This window comes from Dermacentor albipictus, unplaced genomic scaffold, assembly GCF_038994185.2.
Source record: "Dermacentor albipictus isolate Rhodes 1998 colony unplaced genomic scaffold, USDA_Dalb.pri_finalv2 scaffold_11, whole genome shotgun sequence".
Classification (NCBI taxonomy): domain Eukaryota; kingdom Metazoa; phylum Arthropoda; class Arachnida; order Ixodida; family Ixodidae; genus Dermacentor; species Dermacentor albipictus.
In genome coordinates, this window is record NW_027225565.1 from 4,859,207 (window position 1) to 4,874,979 (window position 15,773).

Genomic DNA, 15,773 nt, shown 5'->3' on the forward strand with positions numbered 1-15,773 from the left:
GATTTTCTAGAAAACATTGGTGTTGTAGCTCATCTACCACGTGTAGTGCATGTGTTAGAGGAAAAACTGTGCGACAGCCTTTCCCAGGCACTGTTTTGCTCCACAAGCTGTCGTACGGACTTCCTCCAACAGTTTTGTCGGGCGAGGCTGCTGCTTCATATAAGGCAAGTAAATCGAGTTCTGCGTAAACAGCGGGAAAAAAGATCGTCCTCAAAAAGAAAATTGCGAAAACTGCAAAATTAAATTTTCATAATATACATACTCTCCTGAAACATTTTCTGTGCCTACAGGTTAAAGAGAACAATTTGTCATTATTGTGTCATTGGTGTCCTTATTTTACGTCCCTTATTTGGTCAGCAGCCTTAATCATAATGCACTGTCATGGGCTTTGGCTGAAATTGCAGCTGATTCTTTCATATTTTTGATCCGTGGTTCTTTCACCATTTTCATAGGTTCCTCATATTCGAAGTTGTGCTAATTCAGTTGTTATCGCAACATGTCTTACCTGTAGTAGACTATAAAATATGCAGAACATAAAATCAGATTTTCTTCTTTCTCTTTGCCACGAGCTGTGGTAATTATTGCAGTAGAAGACGCGCCAGTGATGGCATGAGAACTTTTTGCCTGCATTTAAATGGCCATGTTGTACTATGACATTTCCATGGCACTTTCTGGGTCCTTAAATGAACTGTATGTGACAATTGCACTTGTTTGCCAAGCCCATGACATTGCTCTACAACACCATAGCTATTCAATACTGCAGTGGCTAACGTGAGCACTTGTTCTGCGTCTGATATGTTACCCTTCAAGTGAAATCATGTAGCTCATAATTGTGCACTGATGTTGTTGCCCTGAGGTTCTTTAACATGCATCTGTGTTCACACAGAAGCAAATAAATGATTAAATGCTAGGGTTGTATGTACGAAAGCCGTGGTGTGATTATGAAGATACCGTAATGGTGGACTCCTGAATAATTCTGACCGTATGGGGCTCTTTAGTGTGCTCCAAAACCTAGGTACACAAGCTGTCTTGCACGATGTCCGTAGTGAAACGCGGCCGCTGAGGCTGGGATTTACCTAGCAACCTTGCGCTCTGCAGCGCAACGCCAGAGCCACTCGGCTACCGTGACGAGCTGATGTAGAAGCATCTCATTTTTTTACATTCGGCTTACATTGCATTGTGCCAGGAGCAGCTGAACACCTTCACTTTTTAGCCACTGCAGTTGGTTCCTTTAGAAAATCTTTTTCTATGTTGCGAGTGTTCTGCGCACTTCGCGATTTGGTCTGTGTGGATGTGGCTTGGCACAGAAAGACAAAGGCCAGTAGACAAAGAATGGCGATAAAGGCTTATTGGTAATTCATCTTGGGAAGCGTTAAATGGAGTGAAAGACCCTAGGACATACGACGGTGCATGTACACGAGCACGGCTTTATGCATGTGTATGTTCCATGTCATCGCGCCTTGACTGTGCTGCACTTTGCTCTTACCAGTAGACAAAGTTCACAAATAGATGTTCCTCCTCATAAAAAATTAAATAATGGGGTTTTACATCCCAAAAGCACCACCTGATTTTCAGGCATGCCGTAGTGGGGGACTCCGGATTAATTTGGACCACCAGGGAATCTTTAACATGCCCCCGATGCATGGGACATGGGTGTTCTCGCATTTCACCCCCATCGAAATGTGTCCGCCATGGCCGGAATTCGATCCCGCGACCTAGTGCTTTGCAGCCCAACAACATAGCCACTAAGTAACCACGACAGGTTATTCCTCCTCATTGTCATCTGCTATTCGGCTACTGTTTTTCTGTGCCGAGCCTCATTCTGCAACTTCAGAATCTCGCCCAGCTTACCATTCCGTTGCCAGTCATTTTTCTGTGTGATCATTCTATAAGCATACTAACATCTGAAAAATTACTGTTCATGTTTATGTATTATCTAAGTAATTGCTGATGGGAAAAACCGCGTGAACAACCTTCATGTGTAGGCATGATACGCTTTTCTTCTTGAAAGCATGAGCATTGGAAGTGTCCGGTTTGAAGAAATTTCGCAGTTTGTGTTTATTACACAATGGAGTGCCCAGTTACAAGGTATGACTTAGTGCCGTCAGTGATGAAATTTTTCTGCTAAACATTGCATTCTTGGTGAAAGTTGTGTCGGCTTACTTCACCGGGTCTTTGATGGATGAATAGGCTTTTCTGCCAAGGTGTTCTATGTGCTCCTACAAAAGGTGACTACCTTCTGCTACTAGTTGCCATAGTTACGGAAGTAGTGGCCAAGTGCAGAATAATGTGTATTTACGTTTTTCGTACAATGTTATTTTTGTCCTGCCATGTCTGCGTTTTCATTTTCTTCAGTAGTAATGAACATGTCGCGCATTTCATATACTTTTGTGCAGGTATGTAAGTAATTTACAGCTTTTTTTGGTATGACTGTCAATAAAAAAAATCTGCTTTTGGTTGCACTTTTTAGGTATCTTGCATGCCATCGTATTTGTCATTGCCAGTGAATTTTCACTTCCTTTAGTTGTCATGACTATGTCATACACGTCTTCCAGTTTTGTGCAATATCTTGGAGCATATACCAGAAGCTCGTCTACATTTCGGTCTTGAGGCCATTAAATAAAGGCCTTGTTTTGTTTATATGTGTGTGTACATGAAACGGCCTTCGCGTTTCTCAGCGCTTTTTTGTTATTTCACTGTCTGAACATTTGTGTTTAGTACTCTTGTATATGTCATGTACCTTTCACCTTTGCTCATTTTTTGAACGTGAGTCACCACCACATTATAACAAAAATCTGTTTTCGGAAACGAAGTCAATAAAGCGAGACCAAAAGATCTGTTGTGTTGGAAGTGGAATGTTTTTTTATGTCCCGGCATATGCTGGTATAATATAAGTATACCACCGTGGGCCTGCCAACGCATGGCCCACGGCGCACTACGCGCCAGCTCGCAAGCAATGCCAATGCGCTGCGTAGCGCGCGCATTGCTTGCGAGCTGGCGCGCGGCGCGCCGTAACAAGCGCGCTAAAAAAAAAAAAAACGCGCCGGTTACGGGTTAAAAAAAAAAGTGAGTGGCGCGCGCGGCATGGGGGAATGGGGGAAAGAGAGAGGAGCGAATCGGCATAATAAAACAAAAAGGAAAGAAAAACTTTTGGGAGAGGAGGTGCCGCGCGGCTGCTATTGCTGTTGCCATGACAACGTTAAAGTTCATGTGCGCCGCCATTTTTTTAATGCATCGCCCGTTGGTTAGGACGGTAACTGAAGGGGACCTTGGCGCTAGCGTCGAAAGAGCGTCTGCTCGAAAACGGCCAATGGGATGTATACGGAGTGTCCGGCCCCTGGTTGTTCTTTATTCTATGGTCACTATGGTGTCAGCGTAGAGCAAGTAACTTCTTTCTCTATGGTACAGCGAAGGGCGAGCCACATCCGTCTCGCGTGCTCGTCTTTATTTAGACAGGGGTTCTCGGATGTGGTGCTACGGACAACTCGGGAAAACGCGCCGCACGTGAGTCGAGCGCTCTCGTGATCGCGTTCTATTCCACGTGAGGCTTTCAATGCAGGCTGTTCTGTCTTGCACCGAGTTGGCGGCAGCAGCGCGTCGAAAGGTAAGCTTGGCCTACCCACGTTCGCCGAGTCGTGAAGGTTTGGCCAGCTTGCAGTTTGGTGCCTTGTCGCAGTGTCCATTATCTACAGTGGTTTGTTCTTCCTATTCTAACTCGGGTATGCTCGGGTTTTATTCCCCGTGCCCCGTTTTAGCCTAGGCACTGGCCATTAAATTTTTGTCGCGCATGGCATGCGCTTTGTCACTCGTGACAACAGCTAGCGCACGGCAAAACTGTAAGGACACGGAAAAAGACGGGAGAAGCGCTGTCCTCTTTTCGTGTATGCATCTTGTCTTGCCGTGCACTGCTGTGATAGATATGTACCAACTCGCCCGAACCGCCATCCTTGTACAGTTCAGTCGAGGCCGACTGGTACCGTACGTGCTATCGGCACAGTAAAGAAAAAGGATTTTGCATATTTTGCACAGCGCTGGCACTTGAAACATATTGCCGTAATGCACATTCTTTGCGAGAGTTGACAAATTTCGTCTCCGTTGTGGGCTATCGAATGTTCACCATACATCGTGCGTGAGCGCGTGCAGACGGCAGGGTGCAGGCCTCCGCGTGCGTCGTCTGCTGCTGAGCGTTCTGTGGCCTGGCTGCGCATATACCAAATTTTCCAAATGACAAGTGAAACATCGTGTTATTCGTATCGGATTGACTCAGAACTTTAAATTAATTACGAATAATCCGAGTCGACTTGGCAGAAACTAAAAAAAAAAATGAACCAATAGCGATGGAGTTACTGGTGTTAATCACGTACGACGCGTACCCCGCATGGCATTCTCTGAAACATTGCTGAGAAACTGTAGCAGGTCGTCGCCCTCCACAAGCTATAGGCTGGCAAACGCGCGTGCCGCCCGTACGCAGCAGCGTACTCACATATGCATGCTTGCTGTGAATTGATCGTTTGTTTTCCGTATCACCGTGGCGAGGAGGCGAATATAGCTGCCCCCAAAACATGTAGGCTGTGAAATCAGCGTTGCGGATCGAGCTCGGGGCCGAACAAGCAATCAGAGTTGTCACGTATACGTGACCACTCACATGACCCGAGTTTGTCGGAGCACGGTCGCGCTCCCAGGTAGAAGGTAGCGGCGCCTCCGAGCGTAGAGTTTCGTACTCTGTGCCTCCGAGTGCTCCGAATAACCCATTCGAATGTGTTCCGAGCGCTCGATTTAAAGCGCACCGCAAGAATTAACGCACTCGAAAGCGTCTTGTCGAACGTATACCTGATGACGCTTTCGCTTGGAGACTTCTAATTGCGTGCGATTAATAAGGAAATCGTTTTTCTCGGCAGCTGCTACGCCGAACTTGAAGTTTTTGTTACATGCAAAAGAAATAAATTCAAGTCTAGTTAGTGACTGTGGGCAACATATCTTCTGTGTAGGCCGCCGATATTTAAAAATAAAATTGGTTGAAAATCGCAACATTTTAAAAAGGGGAATATAATTTTTACAACTCTAACTCGGCAATGAAAAACGACACCAAGTCTGTAAACTACACCCATGAATACATCTAAAGCAGATAGCTTTAATGTATTATACTGTACTCAGAAACACCACTAATGTGCAAGTGGGACTTCTGCAGAGCCCTTGTAAACGTATATTGTAATGAATTCACGTAAGCTGTAAATTCATATATAATAAGAGTTGTCTATTTTAGATATTCTAATGGATGCAGTTTACAAAACAGCGATGCTTGTTTTTAATGCAGACTAGCAGATTTGTAAACATTGTGTGTGCGTAGTGTGTGTGTAATACTGATTTCTGGCAATTTCTGTATGATTCAGGCTCTAAATCAAAATTCTGCTTGTAATGTCATTCGAGTTTAATGTCCTTTCATATGCAACAAATTTCATTCAGATTGGTCCAGGGGTTTCATAAAAGCGTTTTTGTGTTTTACGTGTATTTGATTAGGCGGCATCCAAGTTGGACAGGAGCTAAAAGTTCCTCTTAAAATTTTTATTTGTCATTAATTCGACAAAAATTTGCTCAGTTTATTCAGTTTGTAAAGAAAACCATGACTCAAATATTAGTGGCTATATTTGAAATCGGATAAAGCGAATCACACCTGTCAGCGGCGGGCGGCAGTTATGCTTTTTCATTATGAATACACAACCCACCATTTCTTGACCCCCTATTTGTTTGGGCTTTTATTTCTTCCCAAATTTCTTTGTCTTGTCCCCATAAGTTCTGTTTCTAACTGGTTCATAAAAAAAACCACGCCCACACCCTGCTCTTCTATCATATAGTTTTATCTTTGCATTTGTGTAATATATTACACAAACTGCTCAGCCTTCTTGTTTTCTAAAGGTATATGTGGCTTGCTTATCAATTGTGTAGATATTGACAAATACTCTAAATTGTTCGTTAAGTTTCTGAAACCTGTATTCAACTTGTATTTAAGAAAGTTGGAAGGAACTCAAACTGCGGGTAAACGCATTGGTGTGAATATAACTTTCAGTGACATCCTACCGTGGGTGTTACCTAATGTTACTGATAAGCATGGACAGGATTTTCGCACAGGAGACTATAGTTATCCAGGTAAATCTTTGCAAAATGTGAGAAGACCCGGTGCCAATATCGGTAAGATACTGCCTGGCAAAATAGTAAAGCCAGCGAGTAATGACCATATATTTTGCAATTTTGTTGTAAAGCATTAACTTAAGGACGAGGCTTTACGTAAGGGAAAGCTGTAATGAAATTTCAGGCTACATGGAAAGCCTAGTTTCAGATAGCATAGATGCATACCGGCCTTCATGCAAAATTTTGTTGACATGAGTGGATGTTCCTTGAAACGCTAATAAAAATAATTTCTGATTCAAAAACTGGACAAAATACTACCGTTATCCCTCAGTGGAAGTCACGCAGAATCTGAAATGTTAAGAATTAGTGTGGGTCCTCGCCATGATTTTCAGATGAATTGGCCTGTTACCCCATGACACTTGAGAGATCCTGAATGAACCAGAACTAACAACTGAGCGAATGCAATGCATTCACCATGGTTGCTTAGTGGTCACATTCTGCTGCAGAGCATAAAATCGGACATTCGGCTGCCCACAGTCAAATTTTGGCGAAGAGCGGAATGCAAAAAGGCTGATCTTGTGTGCTTTGGATGCGTGTTAACGAACCACGGCTGGTCGAAATTCACTAAGAGTGCCCCCGTCTGCTATGGCGTCCCTCATAATTCATTGTGCAGCTTTGCAGCAATGAATTGCAGAATTCAATTTCCTAAATACTATGCAGCATGCCCGCCACGTGCCACCAGCTGAAGCTTCAAGTGTGGTGGATCCTGTCTGACCGCAGAGAAAGCCACGACAGGTACCTTGACGAGTACCGAGTCTTCTTCAGCGAGCAGGCCCTGTTGCTGGACGTCGACGCAACATTTTCGTTCAGCAAGGTATACCACGAGCCCAGCAGGAACTTCTATGAAGAGCCAATCTACCAGCTGGACTGTACCATCGAGTGGCCCGGCATCACCTGGTTTGGCCCATCTGCGAAGCACCTGCAGGTGAGAGTTCACAGCCTGGAGAGATCAATGGCGATCATCTTTGTGACACAGTTTGTGTGCGACACCATCTAACCGCTCTGCTGAGCATTGTCGTTAAATGTAGTATAGGAAGTCCGTAACGCAAATTGCTGTTTCTGGAACACTGGAATCTTGAGACATAGACGTCGTAAACAGCAAAATTGGTGGTGCCATGTTGGGGCACAAAGCAGTGGCGTAGCCAGAAATTCGTGCGAGGGGGGGGGGGGTTATGGAGGGATCAAATACATGAATAATAACTGCATTTCTGTTGCCAAAGTTGCTGCAAACAAATTCTTAAACGCTACGCACTTGTCAAGGCAAGTAAAATGTATTTTTTCATAAAAGAATACACTCATATGTGCCAAAAATTGTGTCCGAAATAACTGATATCAATGCTTCCACGCTATTTCAAAATATCGGTAAAAATTGATAGTCTCTCTAAGTTTAGCAAATTTTGTGAGTACGGGCCCCTGACGATAGAAAAAAAAAAAAGTAAACAACATCATTCCGGTAAAAATGACGGCCTTTGCTTTCTTTGGGGCTGGTGAATTCGAATGTTTCCACTGGAAGCTTTGCCATCGTGTTTCAGGCTCGCAGTAGTGGCGCCATGTTTCTTTCCCAGTCACAATTCCAGACACGAAGTCCCATGGAAGTCGTCACCCTTATTGTAATATCGGATCAGATGAGTCAAGGCAGCGCCGAACTTCTCCATCTTTGGGGTGGTTGAAAATATTGGGCATCCGTTGCGCACACAAGAGCCGATAACCGAGATGTTAAGGAATTATGGTGTGAACTGAACCGTGACTGATGTTCACACGCTCTGCGAGCTCAACGATGCTTATCCCCCGTTATTGTACAATCAGCTCATCAACCTGTGCAATTGTGTTGGGGGTGATTGCACGGTGGCTTGGACCCGATTTTGAATCGTCTTTGCAACTTTCACGCTCTTCTTTGAACCGTTTGTTCCAACGCGTCACAGTGGCCAATGAAATGCAATGTTCAACGTACCCGGCAGCCATACGGCATCTAAATTCTTTTTAGGAAAGACCTGCACCTGTCAAAAACGTGACGACACCACGTTGTTCAACTTTCGGAGTGTCCATTATGTCACGCAATTATGTTCAACCCATTGTATGAGAGCATTAAAGAATCTTTATCCTCACAACTGCGTGCCACCTTTGTAAAGGCAAGATGTCTGTGTGCCACGCGCATGCTTCATAGATAATGAACAGAACCATTACTGCCCAGGGTTGGTTGGCTGGCTTTCATTTGACTCGTTCTCGTACATTAGAAATGCAAAGGTACAATGGAATGTACGAATGCGAAGAAACAGCTTGATAAAGGCCAAAAAAGTGTCACCGGCAACAAAATTCACTGCACGTATACACAAAACCTCGCAATTAGATATTGAAATATAATATAAGTCTCCAATAAATCTACCTGTTTAAGAAAAAGTCATGGTATATAATGTATCAAACAAGACAAATAAACATGTTGCGCAATCGCCAATTCACAGATGACAGAAACCAAAGTTCCCCCACTCTCCATCCACTCCCCCTGATGTATCGCGTTTGATGGAAGGTATCGTGCTTCCTTCGCGCCTTTCTCCCTTGCGCACACAAGACTGAGCCACCATCGTCGGCTCACCCATGCCACACCCCCACCCTCTTTCACTCGCACTTACAGCATGCGGCATGCAGTCATGTTGTTATTGCCCTTAGACTTTATACGAAACATGAGGACGATGGCGACAGCAGGAATGCACCTGGAGTGTTCGTATAATTGCTATCGCAATAATATTGTTACGCGAACAAAGGGTTAAGAGGGGAGACTATTTACAAGGTATATTTACAAAAGTTACCTGCAACGCTGGCCAGTTCAGCCGACAGCTCGAAAGCCAGAGAGCGTTCATCGTCTTCATCCGGGCGCCCACGTGCATCGGCCACAAGAAACACTCAATATGCATGTATCATTACCCCCTGCTGCAGAAGCACCATCCCGGGGTGTCTAAATATCGGTGATAACATGAGTAATATGAATTGAGACGTGCGACATGCACGACGTCAGTGGAATTTGGGGCATATGAGGCACTGGTACTGACTGGGGTGATTTCGTAGGCAACTGGAGTCACGGCCCGCAGCACGCAATATGGGCCTGTGTACCGAGACAGGAGTTTTTTTGACAGGCCAACGTGACGAGTCGGGGACCATAGGAGTACCAGAGATCTAGGTGAAAAGTGGACGTCTCTGTGTTGGCGATGGTACAGGTGCGTTGCTTGTCTTGAGAGATCAGGAGGTGAGCGTGGGCAATTTCGCGTGCTTGGGCGTTCCCTGGTGATGGCGTCGAGTGCATACACGCTGGTCTCTGCTATGGCGCATGGAAGGGATGCATCCAGTGCCAATGTGGGTTCTCGTCCGAACAGCAGAAAGAACGAGGAATAGCCGGCCATGTTGTGACGCGAAGAATTATGTGCAAAAGTTACATAAGGTAGGGCAAGGTCCTAATCAGTATGTTCGGACGAGACATACTTTGCAAGCATGTCTGTTAAGGTGCGATTCAGATGCTCAGTGAGACCATTAGTCTGTGGATGGTAAGACATAGTCAGCTTGTGCTTGGTGGAGCGGGACTGCAGGATGTCGGCTATGACTGGAGAAAGAAATGTCCAACCACGGTCTGTGAGCAGTTGGCGTCCAGCACCATGCTACAGAATCGCGTCGTGTGAAAGAAAATTGGTGACATCTGTGGCACAGCTTGTTGGAAGCGCTCTGGTGATAGCGTAGCGCGTGGTGTAATCTGTTGCCACAGCGACACATTTGTTGCCAAACAGGGATAGTGGGAAAGGGCCAAGTAAGTCCTAGCCAACGCAAAAGAACGGCTCCGAAGGAATATCGAGCGGTTGAAGGCACCCAGCAGGGAGCATCGATGGTGTTTTTCGGCGGTGGCATTTTTCGCACGCCGCACTGTATTTCCGGATGGAGCGGGCAAGGTGCTGGCCAAAAGAAGCGTCGGCGGATCAGGTCGTAGGTGTGGGAAACGTCAAGGTGACCTGCCGTTGGTATATCGTGAAGTTCTTCGAGAAGAGCTGACCGGAGGTGCTTAGGAATGACGAGGAGTAGGGCAGGACCGTCGAGGCGTACATTGTGGCGGTATAATACACCATCCCGGAGTACAAACAGGTGAAGGGACGAATCAGAAGGCAAAGATTCCAAGCCATCAGTGATGGCGCACAAAATGGCATCACGGTGTTGCTCGTCGGCAACGTGTAACAGCTGAGAAACGGAGAAAACGCAAGCATCGGGGTCAGGGTCGCCGGGTTGTTCATCTACTGGATAGTGTGATAAATAGTCTGCGTCTTGATGTAATAGGCCTGACTTGTACACTACTGTATAGGAATATTCTTGCAGCCGCAGAGCCCAGCGAACCAAGTAGGCCGATAGGATCCTTGAGTGAGAAAAGCTAGCAGAGCGCGTGGTGTTCTCTTATTACGGAGAAGTGCGTGCCATACAAGTACGGGCGGAATTTTGAAACTGCCCAAACGCGAGCCAGGCATTCACGATGTGTAATCGAATAGTTGTGCTCCGCAGCTGTGAGGCGGCTAGCGTATGCGATAATGAAATTTTGACCCTGTTGGTGCTGGGCTAAGACAGCTCCGATACAGTGACCACTGGCATCGGTACGCACCTCTGTAGTAGAGGATGGGTGAAAGTGGGCCAATATAGGTGGCGTGGTGGGAATGTTGGTGAGGTGGGTAAACGCGGCATTTTGAGCGGAGCCCCATATAAATGGCACGTCCTTCCTCAGAAGATCAGTAAGAGGTCAGCCAATCGCTGAACTTTGAATTGGTATAGACCATTTGGAGTGACGAACATGATCTTCTCTTGGTCTTTTTCATCCACAGAAATCTGCCAATAACCAGAACGCAGGTCTACTGATGAAAAGTAGTTGGCACCGTGGAGACAATCGAGGGCGTTGTCAATGCAAGGCAAGGGACAGACGTGTTTCTTGGTAATGTGGTTTAGATAACGATAAACTATGCAGAAACGCCATGTGCCATCTTTCTTTTTAACAAGCACCGCGGGCGAGTGAAGTGAATTGAGAGTAAGTGAAAGAGTGAGTGAATTGCGAGTGAAGTATGGCTTCAGCCGCGAAACATGCATGACGTCAATGGGCGTCAGACTAGCGGATACATCAAACTGTAGCGGCGAAATCTCGTAATTTACGTCGGTAACTTGACGTAGGACTTCATAAGGCCCTGTGTAGCGACAGAGAAGCTTTTGGGAGAGGCCAGCCCGACGACATGGTGACCAGAGGAGCACCCAAGCACCTGGCACGAACTTAACATCGCGATGGCACCGTTCATAATGCTGTTGTTGTGTATGCTGCGAGGCTAATAAACGAGATCGGCCGACTTGACGTGCCAATGTGAGCACGATTGATGACTTCACGAGTGTACTCACTTGCAACATATGTGGCACGAAGGGAGGATGGGAGAAGGGACAACAGGCAGCTGGCGTAAGCTATCACGCACTCGGTGCCATTCTGTTGTTGGACGAGAACAGCGCCGATGCCATGGCCGCTTGCGTCAGTGCGAACTTCATTTGGTGCAGGTAGATAGAAGTGGCCAAGTATGGGAGGAGTAGTCAGAAAACCGATGAGGGCGGTGAGCGCATGAGCCTGCTCCGGGCCCCATGAGAATGGCGTGTTCTTCTTTAGAAGTTCTGTCAAAGGCCGAGCAACGTCCGCCGCGAAGTTTTCGATGAAACGGCGAAAGTTAGAACACAGGAGTAGGAAGCAGCGCACGTCAGAAGCAGAATGTGGCACAGGCAAACTGCATACGGTGCGAACTTTTTCTGGGTCTGGTTGAACACTGGATGTGTCGACCAGGGGCGCTATAACATAAAACTATTCCAATTCTTCAATCAGTGCACCGCGATTGGTGAAAAACTTTTTTGGAACACCCCACCTTCACCTGTCTGTCACGCAACGTCACAAAAACTGGGATAGCTATCCATCTGATATGATGTGTACACACTGATTATGTATAATTTGACCGCACAAAATAAAAATAGTTATTTCTGATTCGACGCATTTTTGCCATTAGCCCTCGGCTATTGGTCAAAAGTTTTTGGGCTGCACCCACTTCACCTGCCTGTTACGTGACGTCACAAAACCCCAAAAGCTTACCGCGTCAAAGTGAAGAGAAGCTTACCGCGTGAAGAGAAGCATTAATATGCCGAACAAAACTGAATTTTCTTCTGAATAGCCGCAGGCTGCCCCGTTCTTAAAAGAATGAAAGATGGCTGCCGCCGATCGCTCCGGCACTGGCTACTTAGTCCTGCCGGAGAGCATGGGTTTATTCGCATATAATAAAGCTCTTTGTGTTGCCAAGTAACCTTTTCGAGAACTTTCGGCACGTTTACGACCTCGGTTCTGCCAACTCTCCTTTGCTGAAGATCTGTTTTAGCGTCATTCTTAAGCTTCCGTTGCATGCTGCTGCGATTGTCGACGAGCCACTGCAAGCTAAGTAAGAGAAAGCGGACCAATCGCAGACGCCGGCATGACCCTCTTGATCTGGTTATCGCTATTCGGTGCAGTGGCTCGGCCCCATCGAATCCCTCTCCTCTTGAGCATGCTCCTCGCCTCTTGTGAGCCTATTAGATAAGAGAAGCTGCTCAGTGCAGGCAATGTTATTTGTTTTTCAAGCAAGCAAAAGTTACCTCTTATGAACGAGGGGAGCATTTGATTGGTTTGTTCAGAAAACCCTGCGACCGCCCGATGCTTGCCTCGGCGGTTACGCAAATTTGACGTCAGGAGATTGGAATAAAAACTTACGGGAATAGTTTTACGTTACGCGGCCCCAGGTGTCCCAACACGGTAACCTGACAGCGCCAGAATCGACACTTCGAGGAGTTCTGTTGGAGGCCAGCTTTTCGGAAGACTGCAAGAATGGTAGCGAGTCGGGCAATGTGGCTGCCGAACGTGGGAGAGAAAACAATAACGTCGTCAAGGTAACAAAGACAGGTGACCCATTTGTAGCCTCGCAGAAGAGAGTCCATCACACGTTCAAATGACGTAGGAGCATTGCATTGGTAAAAGGGCATGACTTTGAACTGATATAAACCAGCTGGCGTGATGAAGGCCACCTTCTTGCGGTCGATTTCATCAACTGAAATCTGCCAGTAGCCGGATCGAAGATGGATGGACGAGAAGTATTTAGCTCCGTGCAAGCAGTCCAAGTCGTCATCGATGCGTGGTAGTGGGTAGACGTCTTTGCACGTGATCTTGTTTAAGTGGCTATAAACGACGCAAGAATGCCCGGTACCATCTTTCTTTTTCACAAGGACGACAGGCGAGGACCAAGGGCTGGCTGATGGCTCGATGACCCCTTTGCAGAGCATTTTGTCCACTTCAGATTGGATGACTCGACGTCCAGCATGCGATACACGATAGGGACGCCGACGAATAGGATTCGTGTCTACAGTGTTTATACGGTGGTGAACGACAGATGTTTGGCCTGAAAGCTGGTCGCCGAAATCAAAGATGTCTTTGTGCAATTCAAGCAGGAGATGTATGTCCGTGGCCTGTGCTGAGGTGAGGTCAGATGCAATCATTTTCGCGAGGTCATCCATTAAGGAACCAGAGCTGTGAGCTGCAATTGGTGCTAAGAAACCACTCTCAGCATTCAGACTCTCAATGCAAAATTCGGAACCACTAGAAACGCTGGCCAAGAATATGCTGGCCGGAATCACATGAGGGCACAGGCTGAAATTCAGAAGCAGTAGAATGGTGTCGTTATTAGTAACCCTGACCAGGGTATGCGCTGCAACAACATTCCGGTTCAAAAGCACGTCAACGATTGGGCGAAGCACATATTCAGCATCAGGAACCTGTGGCTGAGCGGTCAAAGTGACGGAAGGAACTGCCTCGGATGCCAGACGCACATCGTAAAGCAAGCACAAGTGCGGTGGGGCTGTGCTCGGTGCATCGGCGAGTTGAGGCAGTTTTAATGAATGACGCTGGTTGCGCAGTCTATGAGAGCAGAATGAGTCGACAAAAAGTCCAAACCAAGGATAACGTCATGAGGGCAGTTGTCGATCACAGCAAACAGAACAGAAGTAGGGTGGCCGGCTATACTTAAACGCACAGTACACATTCCAAGAACAACCAACACGCTGCCGTCGGCCATACAAAGCACTCTGGTAGCTGCTTGGGTGAGGACCTTCTTTAAACGTCTACGTAATCATGCACTCATCACAGAAACGTGCGCTCCAGTGTCGATGAGTGCTTGGATAGGTATGCTGTCTCTTTTAACGTCAATTATGCTTTTCCTTATGGGCACTGACAGAGGATTTGCTGCAGTAGTAGGCAATGCAGCACCACCTCAGAGGGTTGCATTTCTTAGTTTTCCGAAAAGTTGCGGCCAAAAGCCGCAGGGGACGAAAGGCGATGTGGCTGCGGCAAACGGGAAGATGGGCGACATGTTTGCGGTGAGCACGACTAGTGTCCACGCGGCGACGATGGCTTGTACGAGGGGAACCAAAAAAGTGGTAGCATCAGGGCTACGCGAACAGGAAGCTGTATGTGCCCTCGCATCCAGTTCACGTTGAACGATTCGCACCACCTCCTCTGATTGGGACGCTTGTTGCTGTGCGGGTTGATCTTCATAAGTGGAGGTTGCGGCAGTATTGGGAAGTCTGGTGAATAGTTGCGAGACGCATTGGCTTTTTGCCTGCTGGAATTGGCGGCACTCTTTAATGGTGGCATCAACTGTAGAACAGCTTTTGCATATGAGCAGATAAAGCCATCGTCAGCAATGCCCTTAAGCACATGCCTGAGCTTTTCAACTTCTGTCATGTCGCAATCGGCTTTACGACAAAGTGCCAGCACGTCCTGGATGTACGATTCATAGGTCTCCATGGGGGATTGGGCACGGGAGGCCAGTTCCTGCTTTGCGGCAATGTTACGGCCGGCTGGTTTGCCATTGGTTTGCTCTTTGCATTGGCTGGTGAGCTCCTGTTCGTGGTTTTCGTACCACACCTTTGCCCTACCTTGTAGGTGGAACAACAGGTTGGCTAGCATAAGTGTAGGGTCCCGTCTGTTCATTCCACTCACGCGTTCATACATAGCCACCCACTCTTCAGCATCGGCGCCATCGGTCCCGCAGAAAGTTCCAGGATCCTTGGGTTGCACAGCCTCAACCGAAGGCGACAGCGACGTAGGTGGCGACGGGGACGTTGGAGGCAGAAACGACATTGATAACGTGTGCTCACCGTCATTCATGATGCAAACGGTCATGCGACATCCACTGCGGAGCTCTGTTCTGTATTTACAATATATATACAGGATGAGTCGGCGTAGACAAGATGGCTGACCACCAACAACACGCAGCAGCCAGCGTCTCGCAATCTTCTTCTTCGTCTTTATTTTTTCATCCTTCCAAAACAATATTGCACCTCAAAAGTGTTGTGGCGGGTGGCAGAGTGACGGAGACGATCCAAGAGCACGTACCGCACTCTTTATTTCAGTGACAGCAAACTAGATATATAGGCTGCTTGCCTATGATGTAACATAAAAAGAACTAATCATGTTTGACACGTGTGGCACAGCACTTCATATCAAAAAGGACATCAGGAACAGGTGTGGC

At 46.9% G+C, this 15,773-nt stretch overlaps 1 protein-coding gene across 2 annotated transcripts in view; it reads left to right on the forward strand.

Moving 5' to 3' along the window:
- The first annotated feature begins 3,346 nt into the window (after positions 1–3,346).
- Positions 3,347–15,773, forward strand: part of LOC135911378 (uncharacterized) — a 39,246-nt gene continuing 26,819 nt past the window's right edge. For both annotated transcript variants that reach the window (XM_065443622.2, XM_070528275.1), the window contains exons 1-2: positions 3,347–3,604; positions 6,847–7,111. In XM_065443622.2, the coding sequence (XP_065299694.1) occupies positions 6,848–7,111 (264 nt within the window). In that variant the 5' untranslated portion in view covers positions 3,347–3,604; position 6,847. The remainder of the gene's footprint in view (positions 3,605–6,846; positions 7,112–15,773) is intronic.